The 14,368-nt window shown below is 39.7% G+C and overlaps 1 protein-coding gene across 4 annotated transcripts in view; it reads left to right on the forward strand.

The window, feature by feature from the left end:
• Positions 1-14,368, forward strand: part of SUPT3H (SPT3 homolog, SAGA and STAGA complex component) — a 1,115,145-nt gene that overhangs the window by 751,186 nt on the left and 349,591 nt on the right. For all 4 annotated transcript variants that reach the window (XM_029596080.1, XM_029596081.1, XM_029596083.1 and 1 more), the window contains one exon: positions 9,620-9,695. In XM_029596080.1, the coding sequence (XP_029451940.1) occupies positions 9,620-9,695 (76 nt within the window). The remainder of the gene's footprint in view (positions 1-9,619; positions 9,696-14,368) is intronic.

Raw genomic sequence — 14,368 nt, forward strand, 5'->3', positions numbered from 1 at the left:
ATGGTATTCCAGGTGTTCGGAGAGTTGACGGTTGACAATTTTTTCAAGGATCTTGGCAATGAAGGGAAGGTTGGAGGTGGGTCTGTAGCTTGGATCAGATTTGTTGAGCTGTGGTTTTTTGAGGATTGGTTTGATGATGGCGCATTTGAGGGAGTCAGGGAAGGTGCCTTGTTCATGAGATATTAACTATGTTTGCTATAGGTCTGGCTATGGTGTTTGGGATTTGCTTTAGAAGTTTTATAGGAATGGGGTCGATGGGGTATGCAGCTGGATTTAGTTTTTGGATTATTGATTCTACTTCGGATGAGGCAACTGTTTCGAATTGAGTCCAGGATGGTGTGGTAAGGTGTGCTGAATTGGGTGCAGGCTGGTTGGTGTGCGGGTTGGCGACGATTATTTTAGCAATTTTATCGTTGAAGTAGTGTGCAAGTTCGTCACATGTTCTGGAGGAGTTTTCTTGAGGAGGTGTGTTAGGGTTTGGTTGTATCAGGTTTGTGACATAGGCAAATAAGGTTTTGGGGTTAAATTGGTGGTCATGGATTTTTTTGGCATAGTAATCTCTTTTGGCCTTTTCAATGTCTGTTCTGTAAATATAAAGAATGGTTCTATATCTGTCTTTTAGTTGTGGGGATGGGTCTTTTCTCCTTTTTTTATTTTATTGCCTTAAGGAGGTGCCTGATGTTTTTTTAGCTCTGGAGTATACCATGGTGTTTTGTGTTTATTGGCTGTCTTGATTACTTTTTTGATGGTTGGGCACTTGATCTTTGCTACATCAGTGTTGATGGCCATCCAGGTGTTCGTGGCGGTGTTTGCATCATTCATGTCAAGGTCTTTTAGCTTGTTCGGAAGGATTTCAGTGAGTTCGTTGCTTGAGCAAAGTTTAATTAATTTGATGGGTTTGTTGATTCTATTTGATTCTGGGGGTGGGTGATTCAGTTGTAGGTTGGTGTGGATGAGTTTGTGGTCTGACCAGGGGATGGTAGAGGCTGATGGAGGGTGGGTCTGGGCTATATGATTGTTGATGAATATTAGGTCTAGGGTATGTCCAGACTTATGAGTGGGGGTGTTAATTATTTGTTTGAATCCAATGGCTGCCATGGTTTCGAGGAGGAGTTCACAGGTTGGTGAGAGTGGTGTTTTGTCCATGTGTATGGACATGTGAAGTCCCCTAGGACGATAGCAGGTATGGCCATGTTGATGTTAGCTATGATTTTACAGCAGTCTGAGAGATTAGCACTTTTATAAACAGCAGTGACAGTCCAGGGAGACAGTGAAGAAACAGGAGATAGTGTTGCCAGAAATTAAAAAGGTTTTTAAGCCACTGCCATAAAGACTCACATAGGTGAGGAGGGCTGCCAATAATTCCCAGTCATATTAGCTTTGCGCCCCTCAAAAAATCAGTTCTGGCTATACTCCTGCTCTGCCATAATTCAGCTGTGGAGTTTGTTGCTGGAGGATATGATGAAAACATCCAGTTTAAAAATGGTTTGAACAAGTCCGTGGAAGAAAAGCTGCTAACCATTTATTAGCAAGATGTAGTTTGGGAAGGCCGCCACTTAATCTCTAGGAGTAGAACATAAGAAATAGATTTAGTCTATGATCTGATGTATAGTTCTAAGAGATCTGATTTGGCCACTGTCATAGACAGAATGCTGAGCTTGATGGACACTTGATCTGATCCAACACCACACTTTTTATATTTGGTATTACAAACAGGATTTGATGTTGTAGACAATAATTGTTTTCAGAGTACAGCAAGTAAAGTTTTTTGGCAATGAAACAATCCAATAAAGATTTATTTTCGTGTGTTTTATATACCGTCGTTCCATGTGAGAATCATTAGATCACAACGATGTACAGGTTTAACACTCACAGACAAAGGAAGAGTGTTAAAGGCAGGCATACATATAGATAAACATTCCAAATCTAAGGGTGTACTTCAAAGACAGACATATAAGATGCATTGGTAATTGTTATAGGGGGAATGAGAGTATGGGGTAATGTGCAGGACATAGGGGATTATTTTCTAAAATTTTATCGCGTGCGTTATGATATGGCGCTAATGCACATGATAAACCCCCATTGCACGCAAAAAGGGGCTTTTCGCGTGTGATAGGATGTTAATTAGATGGAGGGGAGGAGTCGGCCGCGGCACCGCTGCCGGCAATAATGTGAGGAACATTATCGCCGGCAGCGGCATGGCGAATAGCACCACCATTCATGGTGGCGCTATTTGCACGAAAGGCTGCAGCCGGCCGCATTGCGAAGAATGATGAATCCAGCCCATAGTTGGTTATCAGAGAGAGGGGGAATTGGTTATACCAGTCAGAGAGTAGGCATTATCAAATAGCCAAGTTTTCAGTTCTTTCTTAAATTTCTTAATGTTGGTTATTATTCAAAGATTCTCAGGCATTGAGTTCCATAGCATTGGGCCTGCAATTGATATCGCTCTGTCTTGTGTTTGTGTTAGATGAGAATTTTTTATGGTCTGGATTTCTAGCAGGCCTTTGTTCTGAGCTCTAAGTGCTCGTGTACTCAAGATGCCAATGGATCAAATTTGTGATATTTGTTTAATATCCATATATTTATATATTTGTGTGTGTGTGTATGTGTATAATATATATAACATTTTTAATTCTCCTTTACTCCACAGAAATATGTACAAATGAAATACATTTTTGGTTTTGGCCAGATTCCTTAGCATCCATGGAGCAATGAATTGCACAGATATAGCCATTACAGTTCTTTTACACAGTGCAAAAGCACTACAGAAGCAAGAAATCATACCACAAGATGCATAGCCTATCATCATGAACATTGTTGGCAAATACTGATTAATCAGCCATGACACAGGGATTTTATAAAAGATGCATCTCAGCAAATGCTTAGTACACATTTCTTGCAAACTGAGTAGTTGAGAGCTCTGTTATTTGGCTTGTTTCTTTATTTGTATACACAATTTGTATATTACAAGATGATTGTTTTAAAAGTAAGTGAATGTAAAATATTTTTCATTTTATTGATGATACCCCATCAGCTGTTTCTGTTTTTTAAAATGCAGTTTCTTATATTTTGAACAGTACATGGCAACATATAGAATGCTGAACATTAGTTTCACAAATAATTATGCATTTCCCTCTCTCTCTCTCTCTCTCTCTCTCTATATATATATATATAAGAATCATGTTAGTAATATTTTTTAGCATAAAATATTAACTATGCACATAATATATATAGTGTACAAAACTGTACATTGCACTAAAAATGACTTCTAAAGTCATAGTATGATATTAGAAAAATGAAGTAATGCTTCATTCTGCTCAGTATTGATAAGACCATTCTTGACATACTGGGACGGATTTTCAGAGCCCTGCTCGCCTAAATCCGCCCAAAACCGGGCGGATTTAGGCGAGCAGGGCCCTGCGCGCCGGGAAGCCTATTTTACATAGGCCTACCGGCACGCGCAGAGGCCCGGGACTCGCGTAAGTCCCGGGGTTCTCCGAGGGGGGCATGTCGGGGGCGGTCCCGGTCGTCGCGGCGTTTTCGGGGCGTGTCGGCAGCGTTTTTGGGGGCGGGTATGGGGGCGTGGCTACGGCCCGGGGCGGTCCGGGGGCGTGGCCGCGCCCTCCGTACCCGCCCCCAGGTCGCGGCCCGGTGCGCAGGAGGCCCGCTGGCGCGCGGGGATTTACGCCTCCCTCTGGGAGGCGTAAATCCCCCAACAAAGGTAAGGGGGGGTGTAGACAGGGCCGGGCGGGTGGGTTAGGTAGAGGAAGGGAGGGGAAGGTGAGGGGAGGGCGTTAGAGGATTCCCTCCGAGGCCGCTCCGATTTCGGAGCGGCCTTGGAGGGAACGGGGGTAGGCTGCGCGGCTCGGCGCGCGCCGGCTATACAAAATCCATAGCCTTGCGCGCGCCGATCCAGGTTTTTAGCAGATATGCGCGGCTCCGCGCGTATCTACTAAAATCCAGCGTACTTTTGTTTGCGCCTGGAGCGCAAACAAAAGTAGGCTATTCGCGCTCCTTTTAAAATCCGCCCCACTATGTTCAGATTTAGCCTCTTAAACTTCAAAAGTGCATGGATTTTTTTTAAGTCCATAAGAAAGCAATAAGAATGATGAGAAGTTTACATAATATAGCCTTTTAGGAAAAGTTGAGAAAGGTTATCTGTAGGTATTACCTTTGGGAGTGCTTTTGTTTCCATGGTGGAGCAGGAGTTTATGGAGGGGTGGAGAACTTTCCATATTTGGGCTTTCACTCCTTTTTGGGAGCAAGGGGGTAGGGCTTAATAAAGGTTTTTTTTACATTCCCTGACCATGAAGGGGGGTTGGGGTCATTCCATGGCCATCATTGAGTATTTTCATGGCTGCTAACATGCAAAGTTCCTGGCCATTGCAATGCATGAAATACTTCTCACAAAAGTTAGATGCAGATATAAATGACATCCAAGCTCATTTGCATCTATAGCAAACTTGTGCGAAAATGGGCTACTAACTTGTTGGTAAATACTGTAGTTTAGTACATTGGTCTGTCAGTGATTTGAATTCAGTACTCAAATACTTAAAGGGAAGGAAGGAATGGAGGATGCTGTAAAGAAGAGGATAATAAGTTATCCATTTCAAAATGGCAGTAATCTAGACAACACAATATTTCTAATTAATTATACTGTATATATATAATCCACGTGTATACTTATTAACTCCCTCAAGCAAAGAATTCACTATTATCCAGAGAATGTACATTCTCTCCATTCAATAATTCAACAAGTTAAAAGTATGTGGAAGAATGCAGGAATATTTTAGATGACTTTGCCTAAAATAATTCTTTCCTAGTGCTGAATAAATTGACATCCAAAGGAAGGGCATTATGTGGTCTTAAACATTTTTGAACAAATAATTATTTAGATCATTTTTCAGTTTATTTATCCTAATGCAACACATCACAATCTGCAAAGATTCTAATTTTCTCCAAGAGCAATATAGTTATTAGAACTCTGTTGTATACAGATAAAATGTAAATGGTAATGTTTTACAGTATTTACTTTTTAAATAATTGATTCACTTGTCTTGATTTTCCACACATAAACTGCACATGGCTATCTATTGAACTGTCTCTCCTGGAACTTTCTGTGATAATGCAAGGATAGATACCCTTTTCCATTATATGCACGGCCCGATTTTAAAAGGCCTTGCGCGCACCATGCGTATTTTACAAAGGGCCCAGCCACGTGTGTAACCCCCATTATGCACAGAAGTGCCAGGCCCAAAGAAAGGGGCAGGCCGGGGGGTGCGTGGTCTGGGTGGGGGCAGGATGGGAGATGGTGAAGAAGACAATGAGGGACTTCAAGAGGGCATGGGATAAACTCTGTGGATCCCTAATGAGCTAAATCCAAGAGTCATGGGGGTTTACAGAACAATTACATGACACTGGGTAAGAATTTGTAGTCTGGTAAATATAAAAATATAAAATATAAAATACAAAACAATTACATAATATACAACATCCTAGCAATACTATCTGCTTCAACAGAACAGGGGTGGGTGGGAATTGGAACCCTAATGACAAAAAAATGGGCCCAGACAAAAGGTATGTGGATCCAATACAAAATAAGATTGCTGGGCAGACTGGATGGGCCTTTTGATCTTTTTTTTTTTTTTTTTTAATTTATATTTTATTAAATTTTCAACAGTTTTTACACTTCATGAAAACAGGAAAATAATGACAAAATGTAATTCATTTTCCATATGAAATATCCATATGAATTTTTTTAAAGAATATACATTTAAACATACATTTCATATTACATTCCACTTACCCCATAATTGGAGAAGGCAAGGAAAAAACTTATATTTAAATATCCAATAACAATTTAACAATAAATTTCAGGAGAGGGGAGTATTTCTAATTTCTTACTTGGCTTCTGTCTCAGATGCAGAAGTTAGATTCTTGTCTGTTAGAAAAGTTTCCAATTGGATCTAAAAATCCATATCTCTTTCCTTTATAATTTAACAGGCATAAACAAGGAAATTTTAGAAAGAATGTAGCACCTAGTGCTACAACTCTAGGCTTTAAGGTCAAAAAAGTCCTCCTCCTTCCTTGCCTGAGTGGCTCTAGCCACATCAGGAAAGATTTGAACTCGATGTCCACAAAATAATATATCTTTTACTGTGAAATATTTTTTAAACAACTTTTCTTTATCCTGTTCAACTAAGCATGAAATTATCAAGGTAGCTCTCTTATCAATCAGGTCTACTGACTCTTCAAGAAAGGTCGATAGACCTGGTGAGGATGGTTCTTTCCCTTCATCATGGCCTCTAGTAACTCGAGAGGTTTTTCTTTGGTAAATAATAAATCTTAGAAAGTTTGGGGATTTCTTCCTCCTCATATATGAGAGAAGTCGTGTTACAGGAAAATTTATAATTCGTAAGTTCTTTATTCTAATTAGATTTTCCATATACTCAAGATCATATACTCAAGATCTTTATGGATGGTCAAGCTATCCCTAATAAAAGCATTTTCAGAACTTTGTACCAATTATAACTTATTATTTACTATCACCATATCTTTTTCGCATTTCTTTATTTTCTTTTCCTGCACTTCAATAGACATCTTATTTTCCTTAATTATTGACAATAGTGACTCATTCATCTTAATAATATTCCCATCTAACTTCATTATCATCTTCCCTAAATCCTCTAGGGTAAGATTCCCCTGGACACCTCCAAGGGTAACACTACCCAAACTACCGGGAGGATGTATATCTTCAATTACAGAGGTAATAATTTTCTTAGTCCAATGGGCTTCAGCCTGGTTCCTCAGGCTAATGTCCTCTCGGACTTGTCCTTCCGGGTTTCCAGCTGAATCCGATGACAATAGTCCAGCTGGCTGAGGGGAGACTTTAGGCCTTCGCCAGGACTCAAGGAAGCAAATTTGGCGAATCCACCATTCTTACCACGTGGTGGTTCATGGATCCAGTGTGGAGTTGTTGACTAGGTGAAGAGGTTATAATCCGGGCCTTCCTCTTCCTCCCCATTAAGGAGAAAGAAATAACCACAAAAGAAGAAACAAAGATTCTTGCGGGCTCCCGGCCTTCTCCAGCCTAAGCCAGCCCAAGCCACGCACCCCTTTGGCACGTGCGACTTAGGCGTAGTGCTGGCGGCTGCGGGGTGCCGCCCCTCCGCTGATTTTATAGTCGGGGGGCAGGGAGACATCCGTGTGACTTCACTGCTCAGCGACCGCAAAACTTCCATCTCAGTCTCTCACCGGCAAGGTATCTTAAGAAGGAGCGGACCATCTCCTCTCTCTCCACGCCTCCTCTCAGACCTGTGCCGCCCCTCCGCTGATTTTATAGTCGGGGGGCTGGGAGACGTCCATCTGACGTCATTGCTCAGCGACCGCAAAACTTCCGCCTCAGTCTCTCACCGGCACGGTATCTTAAGAAGGAACGGACCTTCTCCTCTCTCTCCTTCGCGCCTCCTCTCCCTTTTGGTTTTTTTTTTTTCCGTCGATTTCTCTGTTTCTATGTCACTTGTTCCAGTGGTGTGTTCACTGATTTCCTGCCAGGTTTTCCTTTCACATCATCTATATGCTCTGTTCTGACTCCAGCATATTTTCTGATCCTTTCTTCCACTGCACCTTTGTCCCGTTGAAGGGTAAAGCATCTAGAGATGTGCATTCATTTTTCACTAATTAGACAATTTCAACAAAATTGTCTAATTCGTAATGGTTTCTGGGCACCGAAAAACAAACAGAATTTTTCCGAAATTTCATAAAAAGTCGTAGTTTGTGTTAGTGTGCGCTAACTCCTGTTAGCGTGCCCTAAAACAAAAATTTGGATCCATGAAAAAAATACAAAACAAAACAAAGTGTGGGATAAATTAAATTTCCCACAGGGGCCCAAAAACAAAGCCCGAACCGATAGCACCTAACAATGCACATCTCTAAAAGCTTCCATCATGTGATTCATACTGCTGCTAGGCTTCCTCTGCTTCCATGTGCACTTCTGCCAATTTGGAAATTAGGGATGCCCAGATTGCTTCAAACTCTTTCTCAGCATTCGCCCAGAAAATATAGATCTTCATAGTACACTCTTGTAGCTCCAGGAAGCTTTAAACTGCAGCACGCATTTTTGGTTCCTTGTGCTCTAGTGCAAAGCAGCTCTCTTGCTGCTGGAGGGCCATGCCCTACACAAACACAAGCCACACCCTGTTCAGTCTGCACAAGCTGTTTTTTTTCTTTTTTTCTCTGAAAAGATAGAGAAAAACCCTGTATGTCCAGCAACTAACTCACTTTGTTCCCTCACTAAGCAAGCAGAGCTTTCTCTCCTTACTTGCATACAAACTTTTACAACTAATTTTTTCTTCAGGCCCAAAATACCACTCTGTGTTAAGAGTTAGCTGGTTAGCTTAGACCTATTAATAATTCAAAGTGCTGAAGGGATAAATTTAGATGCCTTGTTGCCTAGGAAGGTTAGGAGTCTAGTATTGATTTTCAGTGTTTGACACCTAAACTAGGAAACCAAACCTAGGCACAGGGATAACTGCTTAAATAAAGCCAACTATTCCTGTGCACTAAGATACAGTTCTCAAACTCCTTTCAACCCACAACAGTCCTAATATATTCAAGAAAGGCTTGTCGTCCTGGTGAACTTCCTCCCATCACCAGCAAACCTGGTGTTTTGGAAGAATGGTCTCACAGCTCCATTGCCTTTACCTCCGAGACACCCACACACACCCACCCCATAGATCTATTCAAGAAGGGACTGTGGCCCTGGTACTAAATTCCCCTATCCTGGGAATCCTCAGTGCATCTCCAACTCTCCTCCTTTTCGTCCATCTCATCATCCTACTCTGCTCCTTAGGTGTAGAATGAGGTGTGCTTTCACTAGGTGACTATATTCAGCTGCTCAAAATATGGGTATTCTAGGAAGTAGAGTTATACTTTTGCATTATAGGATGTGCAAATCTATGATGGTAATTTTATGAACCTTTCTTCTACCTGCCCAGAACTCCATGACATCCACTTTCCTTCCCACTCCCTGGCATCCCTTCCTCCTACCTCTTCAAACATCTGGCCTCCCCCCTTCATCAAAGTACTCTGGACTGACGATATCTCTCCAGCACACAAACACTTCCCCAAGCCACCTTGCCCCCCCTATCACTATCAGTCCTCCATCCTGGAGGCAGGAAGAGTATGTTTACCTCTTCTGAGCTCCAGGACTGGGTTCCAAATGCTCTTGGTAAGAGTTGTACATGTGTGGGGTTAAGCATTTGCATTAACAACAGTGTTAGTGCAAACTCATTAATTAATGCAAAGTACAACTGTTGTTGTTTTATTCCTTTAGTACCGGTAATTCTTCAGGAAACTGAATGAGTTGCAAATTGCCAAGTCATCAAAGATCTTCAGTTCTTCCCTCTCACATTTCCAGAACTTTATAAATGCAGACACTGATAAGATTTAAAGTTATCTGCAATTGAATATTTGAATCAGGTCTTATATTGAACCTCATGATTTTATTGGGCTTTGATAAATAGCATCCTAAATATTTCTGAAGATGCTAAGACAGTTAGTGTGTTACCTGATTATTCATTTTATCTCTGGCTTTCACCTTTTTTTCTCATTTTAGAGAGCAGAAAAACAGACTCGAATGATGGACTCAGTTCAATATGCAGAATTCTGTGAAAGTCGACAGCTGGGTTTTTGTAAGTATTTTTTATCAGAATGGTGTAAAAGCATCACTGATATGATACCCATCAATGCATGATAATTATACATTGCAGTTAATTAAAGAGTAGGGACCTTCATTTCTTCCACTGCCAAACGTTTGATCCTAGCAGACCCAAATTAGATTTTTTTTTAAATTTAGAATGATTTTTTTAATGATGTTTTTGTGATTCTCACATGGAGCAATGGTATATAAAACATCTAAATAAATAACATTTTTTATTGATGCCTTTTGAAAAATAACTCTGAGAGTGCTTGTTGTGAATGATGTGTCCATCTGTCTGTCTATCAATCTTTACACATTTTTGACTTGTGCATGTGTGGCCATGCACATGTCAGACAAAAGAGGAGCCAGAGCAGCAGCACAGCTGAACCAGGCTAGAGGCTTTGCCAGAGGCAGCTTGGCCAACAAAGCGGGCAGTGGCAGTAGTAGGGTGGGGCAGCTGGTCGGGAATAGGGCAGGATTTACAGGCCAGCCATGCTTCCCGGGCCTGGCAGCGCAGGGCACAGGAAAGGGTTGAGAGGGACCATTCAGACCATGCTGTGGTCTAGAGTGGGTTTATGTTTTTGTAAATTCTACCACTGTGAGCTCTTGAGTGGGGGGGCATTCTGCAGCCTCTCTACCACAATCAGTCAAGCACCGCCATGTGGGGGGGAGGGGGGTTTCCAAACAGATGAGTTGGGGAGCTGCACTTCATTGCAATGCCTTTGGCATATACTTTTCAACTTATTTGTTTTTCTAACATACAATTCTGTATTTTTCTGCTACCATATGCCTTTTTTTTTAAGTGTTTCAGAAATCTTAGCTGTATCATCCTTCAAGCATTTGTGAACATTCAATGTTTGCTTTTCTTTTTTGCTATTTCTGCATTTTCTCAATAAAAACTGCTTATTACAACACTTAAATATGCACATCTGTAGTGGCACAGATCCACATACAAAGATGACATGAAAATTACATGGAGCATTTTAATAAATGGTGCCATGCAGGGAAGAATCTGGAATTTTGGAGTTTAAAAGAGGCAGAAAATTTCATTTGGGGCCATAAATACCTTTATTTTAAGAATTTCATTTTTTCCCCCTATTGCCGTAACTAACACATAGTAATGCTTCATTGTGACTTCAGATAAAATCTTTTATTTGCCACTGTACCGCTACAATTTTCAAGTTGTAAACTGTGCCCACGTTTCAGACTACATGGGTTTCCATAACATGTTTTCTGCATTACTGTTATGCAAAGCAGAAAGATTGGCAAAGTATGATTGCATGACTGATTATTTAAGCCTTCTAAAATTAGCTAATAGTAGTCCATTTTTGTTCTCAGTTTTGCATGCACCCACACACAGAAAACTCATTAACGAATCTTTTATATTTTAAACCATAACCCCCAACTGTGAATTTAGTTCTTAATAGTGGCCAAATTGGTCAACACTTGCTGTTCAAGTAGTAGTAATATGATGACAGGATTAGAGCATTACCAGCAGTGCAAAATGACTTAATAGAAGCACTTGTAGTCCGTAGCTATAATGGGTAGTACATTAATGGGAGCTGGTTATGTATCAAAACTTCTCTAAAGCACGAGTTAAAGGATGACTAAGACTTAAGGTTAAAGGTCAGAGAAGGAGACAGCATGAATGGGATTAGAGCCATTACAACACAGCACATGACTCTACAATAAAAGATTATACACAATGGTATCTTTAAATGAAATGCAATTAAGTTATTCAAAATAATGACCTATTTTAGTTGATAGAATGAATGTTTCATTATAGAGCATAAACTGCAAATAAATGATTCATAAATAACACTCTGTAAATGCCAGTAAATGTAAGAAAACATGTTCTCTGATCATATTCATTTTTTCTAATTCAGTGCAGTCTGCACGCTCAGTTGTAATTTTGCATTGTACATCTGTGAAACATTAAGTAAATGGTACTTCAGATAGGGCGATTTGAGCAAATGAGAGGTTTGTGACAATGCCATTTTTAAACCTAAAAATTACAATCAAGCCCTAGCTCAAATGTAGATCTTCAGTTTACAAAAAAATAAAATAAAAAAAAACATTAAAAGCTTCTGAACCTGGATCCAATGATATAAATAAATCATATTTAGAGGTTAATTCACTAAAGACTTAAATTACAGATACAGTTTCAAGTAACTACTGCAGCACATCTGAAAAAAACATGTGTGTAAAGCTTAATGATTAAGATTTTGTTCTGGAGTAAAGAAAAAAATGGTTTTCTGCTTTGCATGAAAGATTTACACTTCAGGGCGTAGATGACATGATGGTATATTGTATTTCCATTTTTTATTACACATGGAATTCATGTGTACTCACAACATTCTCCTTCCCTACACACACACACCCACACACACACAAAACCCATACTTCTTCAGCTAATCATAATGGATTATATTCATAGAAACTAGGTTTAGGTGCAATTAAAAATGTATTTAAAGGAAAATTCTTCTGAGTTTGACTATTAGAATTGTTGCATAAGACATCGCATATACAAATAAAATCTATGTCCTGTGTATTTTAAAGCATTTAGACTATTTTCATATTTAAATCAGCAGTGATGTGCTATCACTGCTGGATAAAGGTAAGCCAGTAGATGTAGTGTATTTTAATTTTCAGAAGGTGTTTGATAAAGTCCTACATGAGAGGCTTCTAAGAAAATGTAAAAGTCATGGGATCGGAGAGAATGTACTTTTATGGATTGCAAACTGGTTAAAAGACAGGAAACAGAGAGTAGGATTAAATGGTCAGTTTTCTTAGTGGAGAGAGGTAAACAGTAGAGTGCCTCAGGAATCTGTACTTGGCCCGGTGCTTTTTAATTTATTTATACATTTTGTGGAAAGGGGAATGAGAAGTGAGGTGGTCAAATTTGCAGATGACACAAGATTATTCAAAGAGGTTAATCACAAGCGGATTGTGATAAATTGCAGGAAGATCTGGCAAAAATGAAAGATTGACTATCCAAATGGCAGATGAAATTTAATGTGGACAAGTGGATGCATATAGGGAAAAATAATCCATGCTGTAGTTATACTATGTTAGGTTAGGAATTACTAACTAGGAACACGATCTAGGCATCATAGTGGACAATACTTTGAAATCATCGACTGAGTATGTTGCAATGGTCAAAAAAGCAAACAATATTAGGAATTATTAAGGGAATGTTGAATAAAATGGAGAATGTCATAATGCCTCTGTATTGCTCCTTGGTGGGACCACACCTTGATTACTGTGTTCAGTTCTTGTCTCCACATCTCTAAAATTATATAGATGCACTGGAGAAGGTACAGAGAAGGGCAACCAAAATGATGAAGGTGATGGGGGCACTCCATGAAGTTAGCATGTGGCACATTTAAAACTAATTGGAGAAAGTTCTTTTTTACTCAACGCACAATTAAACTCTGGAATTTGTTGCCAGAGGATGTGGTTAGTGCAGTTAGTATAGTTGTGTTTAAAAAAGGATTGGATAAGTTCTTGGAGGAGAAGTCCATTACCTGCTAATAATTAAGTTGACTTAGAAAATAGCCACTGCTATTACTATAAACAGTAATATGAAATAGACTTAGTTTTTGTGTACCTGCCAGGTTCTTATGGCCTGGATTGGAAACAGGATGCTGGGCTTGATGGACCCTTGGTCTGACCCAGTATGGCATGTTCTTGTGTTCTTATGGAACGGCTCCTCTGAGGAAAGGTTAAAGAGGTTACGGCTGATCATTTTGGAGAAGAGATGGCTGAGGGGGGGATATGATGGAGGTCTACCAAATCTTGTAGACTCAACACACAGTTAAGCTTTTTCACGCAACACACAGTTAAGCTTTGGAATTTGTTGCCAGCAGATGTGGTTAAAGCAGGCTAGCTTATATGGATTTAAAAAAGTTTTAGACAAGTTCCTGGAGAAGAAGTCCATAAATTCCTATTAGTCAAGTTGACAGAGTCAGGGCTTATTATCAGCATTAGTAGTATGGGATCTATTTAATGTTTAGGTACTTGCCAGGTACTTGTATCTTCGACTGGCCACTTTTGGAAAGAGGATGCAGGTCTTGATGGATTCTCGGTCTGACCCAGTATGAAAACTTCTTATGTTCTCGCTTAATAAGACATTCTTTAATACATTTTTTTTGGCCCAAGGTTTCTGAAAGGCTCAACCATCACATCACATTGAGGTTTTCTTTATTTCTTGTCTATATTCATGCATGATCTCCATAGATTAAATTATTTCTGAGTATATCTACACTACGATTATGGTCTATCCACAACCTTCCCTTCTCTCCCATTCTCCCCATCTCATTTCCCCACCCCCCAACCCCTATTCCATAATCCGCTAGCTTTTTTATTCCTTAAGTATACCTCTAATTGTAAATATGTTGGTTCTGTCACCTGACACTTCTTTGCTATTCCTTTACACCAAAGTTCCAGTTTTTCCTCATCCATGTAATTTCTAATTCCTTTTTACAAAAGTTATTTGTTTCTCCTGTTCAATGTAAACCGATGTGATATTTCTTTGAATGGCGGTATAGAAATTTTTAAACAAATAAAGAAATATCAGCTGATATTAATGTTTGGTTGAAATACTTGAAACCCTTTTCTTCATTTATAACTTTAGAGTCTGCATGGCTTCCTCATATGGAATTT

The sequence above is a fragment of the Rhinatrema bivittatum genome, chromosome 3 (genome assembly GCF_901001135.1).
Source record: "Rhinatrema bivittatum chromosome 3, aRhiBiv1.1, whole genome shotgun sequence".
Taxonomy (NCBI): domain Eukaryota; kingdom Metazoa; phylum Chordata; class Amphibia; order Gymnophiona; family Rhinatrematidae; genus Rhinatrema; species Rhinatrema bivittatum.